The sequence below is a fragment of the Mustela putorius genome, unplaced genomic scaffold, assembly GCF_011764305.1.
Source record: "Mustela putorius furo isolate JIRA1106 unplaced genomic scaffold, ASM1176430v1.1 tig00004039_pilon_pilon_pilon, whole genome shotgun sequence".
In the NCBI taxonomy this organism is placed as follows: Eukaryota; Metazoa; Chordata; class Mammalia; order Carnivora; family Mustelidae; genus Mustela; species Mustela putorius.
The window spans coordinates 898,687-911,872 of NW_025422174.1; the positions used below are offsets into that span (position 1 = coordinate 898,687).

The 13,186-nt window shown below is 50.9% G+C and overlaps 1 protein-coding gene across 3 annotated transcripts in view; it reads right to left on the bottom strand.

Annotated features, from left to right (window-relative positions):
* The window catches only part of ITGAL (integrin subunit alpha L), a 38,110-nt gene extending 25,677 nt beyond the window's left edge, over positions 1 to 12,433 (bottom strand). For 2 of the 3 annotated variants that reach the window (XM_004773878.3, XM_004773877.3), the window contains exons 1-9: positions 12,230 to 12,433; positions 11,088 to 11,190; positions 10,127 to 10,221; positions 9,947 to 10,014; positions 8,606 to 8,723; positions 8,350 to 8,480; positions 7,214 to 7,359; positions 2,348 to 2,480; positions 2,048 to 2,198 (exon numbers count right to left, since the gene is read on the bottom strand). In XM_004773878.3, coding sequence (XP_004773935.1) covers positions 2,048 to 2,198; positions 2,348 to 2,480; positions 7,214 to 7,359; positions 8,350 to 8,480; positions 8,606 to 8,723; positions 9,947 to 10,014; positions 10,127 to 10,221; positions 11,088 to 11,190; positions 12,230 to 12,284 — 1,000 coding nt within the window. In that variant the 5' untranslated portion in view covers positions 12,285 to 12,433. Of the gene's footprint in view, positions 1 to 2,047; positions 2,199 to 2,347; positions 2,481 to 7,213; positions 7,360 to 8,349; positions 8,481 to 8,586; positions 8,724 to 9,946; positions 10,015 to 10,126; positions 10,222 to 11,087; positions 11,191 to 12,229 lie in introns of those variants that run through there. The other variant, XM_045072487.1, reaches the window with a different exon arrangement.
* Positions 12,434 to 13,186: the final 753 nt, after the last annotated feature.

The window sequence follows — 13,186 nt, forward strand, 5'->3', positions numbered from 1 at the left end:
ATAAAGCATCTAGAAAGGCCTTTTGAAAAGCCCATCTGGCTTCCCCGTGAAATCTTTCTGTCCAGTTTATCAATTTCCTTTACAGCCTCGACCGTCATCTCTAACCGCCCGGTCCTTTTGTGTTCTGCCTTTCCTTATCCAACCTGAACGTGAGCCCACGCTGACAATGTCCCTGAGTGTGGTTTTTTCTTTTTTGGATCTTATTTATTTATTTGACGGAGAGAGAGCACAAGTAAGCAGAGCATCAGACAGAGGGAGAGGGAGAAGCAGGCTCTCCACCGAGCAGGGAGCCCGACGTGGGGCTCCATCCCAGGGATCATGACCTGAGCGGAAGCCGCCGCCCACCTGACTGAGCCACCCGGGTGCCCCTGAATGTCTTATTCCCAGTACCTGGTTAGTGCAAGCTTGAATCAATAAAATGAAAATCATCCCACCAGCCTTACAAAGCTTCTGAGAGGAAGGAATTAAATGATATAGAAAAAGTGCCTGTTACCTTGCAAAGCTTTCAAGAAACACAGCAATGACCATGATTTTGTTCGTTGTTCGTTCACTGCATAATAATACTGCACATAATGGGGAGGCTCTGAGAGGGAGCATACAGCCCTTAACAGTGGCACCCGGAAAGAAGCCCTCAGCCTAGACTCGGGCTCCGGGAAAACATATCAGAGGAAGTGACATCTAAGATACCATCTGAAGCATGTGTCAGGGCAGGTCAGGATAGGCGATCAGAGCCAGAGATAACCAGCTCTGCGATTTACAGAGGGCCTGAGAGGTACCGAGCACTCTGCTAAGCTGGGGTTGGGGCTTGAATTGTGTTGTCTAAAAAAAAAAAAAAAAAAGTTATTTTCACGACCTAAGCCCTAGTACGTGAGAATATGACCTTGTTTGGAAATAGGGTCTTTACAGTGCAATCGAGTTAAAATAAGGTCACTGGGATAGGCCTCGATCCGACAGGATCCAATATTTTACAGTGTCGCTATGAAAGAGTGAAGTGTGGACACAGAGAGACAGACACGCACAGACAGGAGGACGTGAGGACAGACATGCAGGGGCTTGTAGACACTCAGATGACAGAAGTGGTGCAGCTACAAGCCAAGGGATGCCAGGGGCTGCTGCGGATGCCAGAAGTTAGAGGAGGCAAGAAGTGTTCTCTCCGAGACCTGTCAGAAAGAGCCCGCCCCCGCCCGCCCCTTGACCTCCGACTTCCGGCCTCCTGAAGTACAAGACAATAAATTCCTGTTGGTTTAAGCCTCTCGGTTTTGGGTACTTTGTTACAACAGCCTTAGGAAACTAGTACAACAGTCAAACCTCCCAAAGCTGTGAGATTGGTATTATTAGCCCCAGTTCGCGGAGAGCTCAGCAAGCCTCAGAGAGAGAAAGTAACCTGGCTGAGGTCACACAGCACAGGCAGAGCGCCTTCCTGAGCGGTCCGCCCAGTCCCATTATATACACCACTTGCTTCTTTAACCGAACCAAACCCAAAGCCCGTGTCCTCGCACAGGGGCCTTCCCAGAGGGAATCCCGTAGCTTTCAGCAGACCAGGACTCCTGGGAAAACACCCCCACCCGGAGCAAGTCCTCCATCCCGAGACTGCAGTCCAGCCTTCTCTTACTGCAGACCAAGAGGGCCTGAGGGCTCCCCAGCCTGAGGGCACTTGGTCCCCAGCCCACTGGTCCCCCTTAAGCAAGTGGAGACAAGAGAAAATGAGGGAGCTGAGCGGGGGTGGGGAGAGTGGGAGACTCTCCTTCCACAGGCCTCGGTTAACAACAGCACAGCTAGAGGTCAGTTCGGGGCCTCACCCTGGCCCCAGCTGAGTTTTAGGAGCAAGATGGAATTTCAGGGGGAGGCAGAGGCTGCTCCTCAAGGGACCGGCCCCCCAAACTCCCCTCTGAGGCCCTTTTCCAGGAGAGCCCGTCGCACAGCCTCAGACGCTCCGAGCTCCCGAGCTCCCGTCACCATCACCAGCACGTGGCTAGTCTGGTCGTCCCTGATGAGCTTCCGTAAGCGACTTCCCCTCTCTGCCCCCCACCCCGGGTTCGCCACTCACCCTCAATGACATAGATCTTCTTTTGCAGCTCAGTGAACAGATCTTTAAGCTTCTCAAATGTGTCCAGGATCTTTACAAAATCCTTCGCAGGTTTTGAGGCAAATTCGTGGAGCCTTTCCTGACTTTCCTTGGTCTCAAAATGCTTCCCGATCTGTGAGAGGGGGAAGACTTGAGAGTCGGCGTCCCCAGATTCGCAGGTAAGGCCCTGGCCCCTGAGGAGAAAGGGGTGGGGGTGGGGATCGGGAACAGGAGAGGCAGGATAGGAGTTGGGAAGTGGCCAGCACTTCACATCGGCCATACCCCGATGATGTAGCGGGTGATGTCTTTGGCTGAGTCAATGTTGGCGTGGTCAGTGGCTTCCCCATCAGTGATGATGATAAGCACTTTGGTGGCATCTGGCCGGGCCCCCAGGTCTTGCCGGAACACCTCTGTCCTGTGTCCCAGAAGAGGCACATGTGAGAGACTCCCCCACATCATGAGGGCTCCCCTGACTCACTCAGCTCATTAAGTCATTGTCCTGTTGGTTATGCAAAAGCCCTTCTCCCATCCCCCAGGCAGGCAGGTGTTCCCAGACTTCCAACTTCTCTTCTGAACTTCCTACCTCACCTCGGCTGCCACCCCACTCCTTCCAGACTGGCAGTCTTCGATGGAACTCTGGGTTGCCAGAGGTTGTCCTGGAGCCCATGGACAGTGATGGGGAGGCTTTGTGAGGAGAGACCCTGGGCTTCCTACTCTCCAGTTCAACCACACAACAACTACCCTTTTATTGGGTAGACATGTTGGGGATCCAGCTGCAATTTCAATGCGGAAAACGGGCTCCACGACTAGAGAAAACTGGGGAGTCGTGCTTCCAGAACGAGCTCATCTGGCAGCGCCCCACCATTGATGGCCAGGCTGCCTGTAGGTGTCTCTGCTACAGCATGTCTCCAGGGAATGGAAGTCACCTATTTCCTTTCAGTTTTCCCCAGATCATGAGCTCCCCCGGGGTAGGAACGTGTCTGATTTCCTCCTGTGTCTCTGGCTCCTGACACAGGGCAGGTGCTCAGCGCATATGACATGGAAGGGAGAAGGGAGTCCTGAACACTGGACAGGCCCGTGCTCCAAAGTCGCACCTGCCCATGGTCTCCTTCTGCAGCAAGACAGGGTGCCCCGTTTCTGTTAGGACAGCAGTGCTCCCTGTGCCATCTGATCCTGCCTCCCCGCCCCACAGCTCACTAGAGACGGACAATTAATCCAAGCGCAGCCAGTCTACACAGACTATAGCCCTTGACTTATGACGGGACCTAGCTTGGGAGCAGAGGCCGAGAGTCACACAGCAGGGTTGGGGGTGGGTGGGGAGGGACAGGTGGAGCAGCTCTGATGGGGCAGGGCCAAGGCCTCTGTTCCATCTTGGGTGCAAACTGTTTCCCCAGCCTCTGTCCACATCGACATGGCCTCTCATGGCTCCTGTTCATGGATTTCTACCCCGGTTTAAACCGCCGTCCCCGCTCATCTCTATGTTTAGCCTTCTACCTGGCCTTCCTGCCCCACTCCGTCCCCTCCACAGCTTAACAGCCCTGCAACCAGAGGGATAAGGGATAAATTTAAATATATATTTAAATTTAAATATATTTAATTTATTTATTTGAGAGAGAGCATGAACGGGGGGAGGCAGAGGGAGAAGCCGGCTCCCACTGAGCAGCGAGCCCGAAATAGGGCTCGATCCTAGGATCCCGGGATCATGACCTGAGCGGAAGGCAGACGCTTAACCCACTGAGCCACCCAGGCGCCCCAGAGGGATCCTTTTAAAAACATAAATCAGATTATCACCCCTCTGCTCAAAACCTCCAGTGACTACTCATCTCACTCTGAGGAAAAGCCAAAGTCCTCCCTATGGCCTCAAAGGCCCTAAGTGCTCTGGCCTCCCATGGTCTCGCCGACCTCATCTCCTACTACTTTCCACCTTCACTTACTTCTCTGCAGTCACACTGGTGTCCCGGTTCTCCTTGGAACATCCCAAGCATTTACTATTCCCTCTGCCTCGAATGGTCTTCCCAGGTATTGGCATAGCTTCTTCCTCACCTCCAACCAGTCTTTGTGCAAATGTAACCTTCGCTCATCTTCCTACTGCTTTCTCTCTTTTTATAAAACTTCCATCTTCGGGCTGCCTGGGTGGCTCAGTGGGTTAAGCCTCTGCCTTCGGCTCAGGTCGTGATCCCAGGGTCCTAGGATCGAGCCCCACATCGAGCTCTCTGCTCAGCGGGGAGCCTGCTTCTCCCTCTCTCTCTGCCTGCCTCTCTGCCTACTTGTGATCTCTCTCTCTGTCAAATAAATAAATAAAAATATAAAATATATATATAAAAAAAACCAAAAACTTCCATCTTCTACTACATTATCTAATTTACACACTGATCCTGTCTATTGCGTTTCTCTCCCCTAATATAATGTTAAACCGTCAAGACAGTAGAGATTTTTGTTTCATTCGCTGCTATATTCCCAGAACACAGAACACGGCAAACAACCCACAGGCCAAAGCCAGCCCACAGCTTGCTTCTGTGTATGGTCCATGAGCTAAAAATGGTATTTACATTTCTGGGACCCCAGAATCCATGTCTGTGCCATGTGACTTGATGCCTAAGGCAGAGCTGAGTGGACCTGTAGACACCCAGCCTCGGCCAATCAGATTTTCTCTCCTGGAAGCTGGAATTCAGATTGTTTTCCTGGACTGAGGAGCCAAGGCTGTCATTCTTTTTTCCCCCAGTGGACATGGCTTGCCATGTACGCACCAAAGCTGTCTACAAAGAGAAGAATAAAGTGGACATGACAGGTCAAGTGAGCCTCAGAAGAAAAGGGCTGGGAACACTTGTGTAGAGCCTTGAGAAGATTCAAGCCATGCATATTTAACTTATGCAAATCCAGCTGTACATGCTTGGGGAAGAAATCAGAATCAGAAAAATAAGTGTCATGGCCCAGGAATTCCTTCCTGCTCTTTGACTCAAGTTTTGTGTATGCCCAGGGGCAGCATGAGAAGGAAAGATACAATTCTCTTGTTTCCCAAATCATTTTCAGGTTCTCTGGCCACTTTAATGTGTAAAGACAGGTATTTCTATTTTTAAAATTGTTGTTACTATTATTACTATTATTATTATTTTAAGTAGGCTCCTTGCCCAGCATGGAGCCCAGAGTGGGGCTTGGAGACCTGAGCTGAGATCAAGAGTTAGACACTTAACCTACAGAGCCCCAGGTGCCCCATAGGTATTTTTTTAAAATATATAATATGGGCTCCTGGGAGTTGTAGTTTAGTCCACTGGCACTGCTGTGGCTCGATGCTGGCTTCTGTCTGTGGCATGTGCCACCGTGGGACTCAAGAACAGCCCATGGACAAATCCTATGAAGAGGTGGAGATTAGGGTCATACGGCAGGCGTGGCCGTGTTTGGATTTCCAACAGCCACTCTGCGGGACTCTCATGGAAGGTAGGCCCAGAGTGTAGCATTTCTCAGTGACCGTGATGACAGAAGCCCAGTGCAAATATGATCACTCTGAGGCCATGGGATCCTCCAGCTGGGATTTCCAGAATTCCTTTGAAGGGAGAAACTGGAACAAAAATCCCCAGATTCTAAGACACCACAGGAAGATTCACCTGGAGACAGAGGGTCTATGAGTGTCGGGAACATGCAAAATCCTTCAGGGCAAAAAGGCAGTCTAACCTTGCACTAGTCCGAAGTCTTTTGAGTGTATCTGTTGGGGAAACAGCTTCGGGGCCAAGGGCAATCTTGTTACGTATCAGCAAATACACACAGGAGAGAAGCCAATCAGTGCAAGGAGTGCTAGAAAAACTCTAGTCAATGGGGTAGTCTGGCCATTAGTGAGAGAACCCACACTGGACAGAAACCCTATGAGTAGGCTATTTGTCAGAGAAGCTTCAGAAATCAAACCTTGCTGTTCATACAAGAGTCCATAGCGGTGAAAAGCCCTATAGATATGGCCAGTGTGGAAAAGCCTTCAGTCAGAAAGGAAGGTGAATTGGTCACATCAGAGTCCACACAGGCCTGAAACTCTATGCCTGTACAAAGCGTAAGGAGAGTTTCCACACCAGGGAGCATCTGTCTCCTGCAAGGCAAAATTCACACAAGAGAGACACCCCAGTTGTGTGTCCCATGTGGGAAAAGCTTCACTCAGAGAGGGAGTGTGGCTGTGCACCAGAGAAGCTACTCAAAAGACTCACCCTTCAATCACTTTCTTCAAAGGAGGTTCTCTTTATGAATTAAAAGTACAAAATCCTCAGAGCAAGCAACCTATCCAATTCTACAGAATGAATGGAGACTCTTTCAGAAAGACCATCACTGAGTTGGGCAAACTGATTTTTCTCCTTTCCCCCAAACGAGTATGAAAAGTAAATGTCTTGTTTATAATCATTAACCCCCCCCAAATCAAATAAAATATACAATATGGCCCTTCAGCACAATCCAACTGCATTCATCCAGGTCTCAATTGAAACACAGCCACCTGGTCTACCTCCGGGGAGGAAGACCTTCTTAGAGTAGATTTAGGAAATCAGGATATGCTAGCTTCCAATGAGGGACTCGAGTATATTGAATTTTATGAATTATTCAAGGAATTACTCAAGGAGAACATTCACTAGGAGAGATTTTTGTCCACCCGATGACTTCCAGAGCTGATCCCCAACTCATGAGACCCAACCATGGCTGTCATGTTCACGATCACTTTCCAAGTTCTCAGCACTAGATCCTCGTGAGGTTTGGCATTACTCCCTGTTCCAAAGGCTCATGATCTACCCCTGCGTCCTCCCAAGAATTGCCGTTGGGGATTTAGTTAGTATGAAGTAGATTCCTGGACTAGGGGATCCTGGGAGACTCAGTCCGTTAAGCATCAGGTCATGATGCCTGGGTTCTGGGATTGAGTCCCGCAATTAGGCTCCCTGCTCAGCAGGGATCCTGCTTCTCCCCACCCCCGCTGCCTATCCCCCTGCTCATGCTTTCTCCTTCTCTTAAGTAAATAAATAAAATCCTTTTAAAAAATGAAAGAACCTGGACTAAAATTGCTCCACTTGAATTCTTACAATAGCCTGCCCCTTTCTAAGCCCATCTGTTGAGTTCCTATACCCTGCAACCTGAGGGGGCCAGTGCAACTGACACGTGGGCTGTGTCCCACAAATGGAGACTCACGCGACATAGTTGATGGCACTAAAGGTGTTGGTCAGTTGGCGCATGTGTTTTACTTTGCCCAGCAGAACATCAGGGTTCTTCGTCTTATCATAATCCAAGAAATTAAATTCTGTTTTGTGGTCCGTGGAAAACTGAACGGCAGCAAACTAGAAAAAGAAGGAAGAAATGAAATATCGCTTCCTATCCCTTCCTATTTGTCTGCTCCGATCTATTTCTTTTTTTTTTTTTTTTTTTTTTTTTACTTTTTAAAAAGATTTATTTATTTATTTGACAGAGAGAGATCACAAGTAGGCAGAGAGGCAGACAGAGAGAGAGAAAAGCAGGCTGCCTGCTGAGCAGACAGCCTGACAGGGGGCTCGATCCCAGGACCCGGAGATCACGACCTGAGCCAAAGGCAGAGGCTTTAACCCACTGAGCCACCCAGGCGCCCCCCACTTTATTTTTAAGTAATCTCTAGCCCCAACATGGGCTCAAACTCATAACCCCTTGCCCTTCCAACTGTGCCAGCCAGGGGCCCCTTCTAGTCAATTTCGTATCTGGGACCCGGTAACCCAGCCCCACATTCCTGCCTCAGAGCATTTTTTTTTTTTTTGGAAAATGAAGTAATATATACACAAACACAGAAATAAAATTAACTAAACCCCTGATCCCTTATGTAGTGCCATCTGCTAAACGCCTATCCTCTGGGGATGGTTCTGCTGAGGGACCCCGCTAAGCTGGACCCAGCTGCTTGGGCCACACACGCCACTCAGCGGAGGCTAGGCCGGTGAGAATCTATTCTCCAGGAGTTTGAAGTTTGCAAAGGGAGGGGTTGGTGGAGAGGACGAGAAAACCCTCCTGAAAATTTAACTTGCGAGCTTAGGCGCTTTCCACAGGCCCACGTGATCCAAAGAAGCTGAGGGGGTCCGTGTGTGGCGAGAGAGGAGGGGGAAGCAAAAGCCAGAACGAAACAGAAATGAGAACTAACGAGAATCCCAGACCCTTTCCACTTCCTCGTTTCTTGTCTCTTCCAGAAGTCCGGTCCAACTACGCCTTTAGGTTCTGAAGACGCCTCATAGTGAATTTTTTCTTTTATGCCTTAAGTTAGCTCAAGCAGGCATCTCTTGCCTACGATCAGAACTAATTAATCAATTTACCTGGTAGGAAGAGTTGCTGAGTTTCTTCATCACATCCTTCATGAAGTCCACAATTTTCTGAAATTCATCTGTCTGCAAGCTCATTGAGCCGTCAAACAGGAACACCAAGTCCACGTTGCCCTTTATACATTCTAGAGAGGCCAGACACAAAGGGACGCGCTGAAGTGTCTCCATGGGTTGGCGGGTCCATGCTGTTTCCATTATACGGGCAGCTACGGGGGAGAGATTTTTACTCACTGAATCCCCAGCTCCTTACCCTGATAACCAGGGCGCCCTTGCAGCACAGGACCCTTCAGATTCTGGTGGAAAATGTAACACAAGCCACTTAGGTAGACATTCTGGTCGCACGTCCGAGATAGCCCAGGATCACATGCCTGAAGGAAGCACAAGTTCAAACAAAGGGCTGGGGGGGGGGTCTTCCTCTGTGTCTTCTGGGCCCCCTCAGCCAAGAACAACAACCTGCAGAGTCACCACCCCCTGACCTCACTCCCTACAACCAACCGGTGACCAAGGCAAGGTAATTCTGCCTCCAGGTCTTAGAGCTGCCTCTCCAGCCCTACTACCACAGCTGAGTGCCAGGGGAGGCTCACTGCCTACAGGATAGAGTCTAAGCTCCTGAGCTGGGCATTCATACTGTTTACAGTTGGACCCTCTCCTACATGTCCAGGCCTATCCCCTTCCATTCCCAATCACATCTTGTTTTTAAGGCAAATCACCCACTATTTCCAGAATATACAATATTATTTCTTTCATTTATGACGATCTTTCCTGCCAGACTGCAATTTCTCGAAAGTCCGGGCTCATGTTATCTTTATCACTCGCTTGTCTGACCCTGTAGGAGCCTAGCACGTTGGCTGGCATGTAAAAGTAGCTAAGTAAACAAGCCTCAGTCGATGCTAGCTACATGCTTCACTTAGCCAGCCGTCTGTCTCTCATCCACCTCTGTCAGGAGACGCTGCTGGGGTGAACGGTCAAGACCAGTGGGCTTGGAACCAAAGGGGAATTTGATTCTCATCCTGGCTCTACCTCTTTAAAACCATGTGACCTTGGTCAAGCCTCTTAAGCCCTTGGGTCTCATTTCCTTGTGTGTAAAATGTGTATAAGGATCCCTGATCCTTCCCGAGTGACTGAAGGTTAAAAAAGAGAACTTTAGGCATTTGCGCATCACTTCCCAATTTCTGGGCATGTGATGCAGACTAGTATTTATTTAATGCTTTATTTACTTCAAAATTTTTTAAAATTTAAATCGTAGCCTCGTCTCAAGAAATCTGATCCAAGACATCATTTATTTGATGTGTCGTATATTTTTCCCAACAAACTATTAAATAAAAATATAATTATAAAACGTGAAAAGTCTGTGTACCACCAAAATTCATCTCTGTATGTCAATGGCCACAGTTCATATTTGGAAAAAGAGCGACATATGTAAGGTCTCAAAAATAGCTGGCTCACACTTGGGTTTTTAATAAACGTGGATTGAATCGGAATCTCTCGGACGCCTGTAATCTTCTATAGGATCTTTACTCAACTTTCCCTTCCTTCTTTTCCATCTGTCTTTCTTAGCATTGACTGATACCACACTACCCAAGATTCTTACCAAAAGCTTTCCGCTTGTGAAGTCTGTCGCCAAGGTCATTCCCAAGTACTTGGAGGTATAACTGGAACCTGTAGGCAGCGGGAGGTGGGTCTGGAGGAGCTTAGGTAATCCAGGTGTGGTGGGATCAGCCTCAGCTTCACTGGGACACCATTCCTCCCAGGCCCCTGACCAGTTACTCACCACTCAGGCTTACTGGTAGGCAGTGGCCAGAGTCTGGATGGCACTGATAGAGGTTTCCTGTGCTGTTCCCCTCACCTGGAGCTCCCACGACAAGCCTGATGAGAAATCTCACCTGTGAGATGGGAATCGCCCCGTCCTCACCCACCCACTCCTACCCATTAGGGGACTCAGATCCACAAATATCTCGGAACATTGCAGCGAGTCCCTTTCAGGGAGGCACCTCAGCCCCTACCTCTTCCCTATCGAATACATCAAACTTCTAGAAAGGTAAGAATCTTTTTCATTCATAGTCTAGAAAAACAGGACCAGAGACTGATGTGCCAGAAGGTCAAATTATGAGTTCATTCAATGAGTCATCAATTCAAAAGTCATTTATGGGGGAGCGCCCGGGTGGCTTAGCCCGTTAAGTGGTTGAGCATTTGCCTTCAGCTCAGGACATGGTCCCAGGGTCCTGGGTTAAGCCCTGCGTTGGGCTCCCTGCTCACTGGGGAGCCTGCTTCTCCCTCTCCCTCGGCCCTTCCTCTCTGCCAGTGATCTCACTGTCTCTGTCAAGTAAATAAATAAAATCTTTCTAAAAAATCATTTATGTCATACTGACTACTTGCTAGGCTGGGGCATGTACTAGGGATGAGGGAGAAAAAGAAAGACCCCAAATCCCCGCCATCAAGGCGCTCTCTGTCTAGTCAGAGCCCCCATGGGGAATCTGGAAGGGTTGCGAAGCCTTTTAGGGGCCGTGATAGCTCCCCTTGTGTCAGGCACCTGTGTGGGGACTTAACGCAGACGGTCCTGTTCTTGTCTGGGAGGCCTCGCTGCTGTTGCCGAGAGATCCCACCGTGGCTCTTCCACCCAGGGAGACCCTGGGCCCTCCCAGTTCCCCGGATCTGGCCCACCTCAGGTGCTGGTGTCCTGGTGGCCCGTCCTGGCTCTGCGGGGCCAGGGAGGGCCTGGGGCCACAGCTCACCCGTCTCCAGCCTGCAGGACGCGGTACCCGAAATGCCTCCCGGCGCGTGGGAAGGAGAAGTTTTGCACGTGCCGCACTTCCAGATTGTAGCCGGAGGCCCTGGCTGAGGGGGACCAGGGGGTGCGGTCACCGCTTCCGGCCGGCCAGTCCCCCTGCACGTGCCCCCAGAGCCGCCAGTGCGGTCGGCCCCGTGGCCACGTGCCCCCAGCGGGCGGCCGACCTGGGAAGACCTGGCTTCTTCCTCCGGGCGCGCCAGCCACGAGCTCTGCACCTTCCCCCTTGGGCTTCCCCTTTCAGGAGCTTGACTCGGGGGAGACATCTGGGAGCAGCGACGCCTTCACCACCCAGAGCCCGCTCGGCCTCCCAGCCAAGAAGGAAGGACGAGGAGGCGGAGGTCCGTGGGACAGAGGCCGCGGGAAGGGGCCGCTCAGGCGATGGGGTTGCCCCTGGCAGGGCGCATCTCCCCACACACCCACTTCTCCTTTGGGCCTGAGACCCGAGACACTGGCCTCAGGCTTCTGCCGCAGACTCGTGGTTTCAGGATCCCCGATCTCCGTGGAGCTGCTTCTCATCTAATGCTCCCTGCTGCCCGCGCCACCCGCACCGCTCTGCCTTCCGTCAGCTCTCAGACTCCCCCATGTCACCCCCGACCTGAAGCAGCCCCAGCATCGTCCACAGGTCCCCAACTGTCCCTTTGGGCTCCACTGTCCTTCCAGGCATCGGGCTTCCTTCCGCAGCATCCTGGATGGCAGAGCAGCCGCCCGGCCGTTTGTTCCATCAAACAGACCGAGGCGCAGAAAGTGGAAAGGGCTGTGATGGTGGCCCGTGGCCGCGGCTCCGGCGGGACCAGACCCCAGCCACGGCTGCAGGTACCCATTAGCCACTTGCCTCCCTTTAAGACAGCGCTCCGCTTCTCTGTTGCCCCCTGTGTCTCCCTCTCTGCCTCCGCCCAGAACGCGCTTCAACTTTGGACTCTGGACTTTCTTTCCTTTCCCTGTTCCCTCCAAGATGCCTGAGCCTCACCGTCACCTACGGCCCGTCCCCCACGGCAGCTGCTCGTTTAGTCCAGTTCCACAAAGCCCTGCTGTCTCTGGCCACACATCCATGTCCCTTCCCTTCCCGGGCCCCTTCCCCTTGCCTACCAAAGAGAAAAAGCCCACACAGCAGTAGCCTCATGACGGTGACACAGGAGTTCATCTTTCCAGCGGCTGGAGGGACCTAATCCAACACTCTGGTTTCTGAGAGTCCTGGGGATTTGCTGGCAACCCAGACAGCGTGAAACAAGGAAATGATGATGCCCCAGGGCCTCTTACAGTGGGACTTTCTCACACAGGCGACAGGCTGGTGACACTGGGTGGGGGTGAGCCTGCAGGGGTTGTGAAACCACAGGGGTTGAGAGGAAGTATAAGCAGGTTAGAGACACTTCCTGTGCCCGCCTGAGCTTTCACAGCATCCAGGAGCAGACAACCAGTAGGCAGACGTCTGCTTGCCCTGCCCAGGAGCTGCGGATCCCTGGTCTTCCACTAACACGCAAACCGAAGACTCTATAAAGCTCAGCAGAAGACTCGCCGAAGAAGCCGTGGTACAATCATAAATGAATGCCACCAAAAAAAAAAAAAAAAAAAAAAGTGGGGGGGTCGCTCAGTAGGTTAAAGCCTCTGCCTTCGGCTCAGGTCATGATCCCAGGGTCCTGGGATCGAGCCCCGCATCAGGCTCTCAGCTGAGCGGGGAGCCTGCTTCCTCCTCTCTCTCTCTCTGCCTGCCTCTCTGCCTGCTTGTGATCTTTCTCTGTGTGTCAAATAAATAAATAAAATCTTTAAAAAAATGAGAGCGAAAGGAAGAAATAATATATCAGGTAGGAAAAGGGAAGAAAGACCTTCTTTTCTCTTGACATTGCCGGATGCCCATAATGCACCGACGAGAAAAAGAGCAAGTTACAGATGGCGTATTTAGTAACTTACTTCTATTCGAAAAACAGAAAAAGAATATCCACAGAACAGGAGAAAATATTGGCAAATCCTGTATCTGCTATGGATATACACAGAACGCTCGTAACTCAACAGTAAAAAGATAAATGATCCAGCGTTTCAAATGGGCAA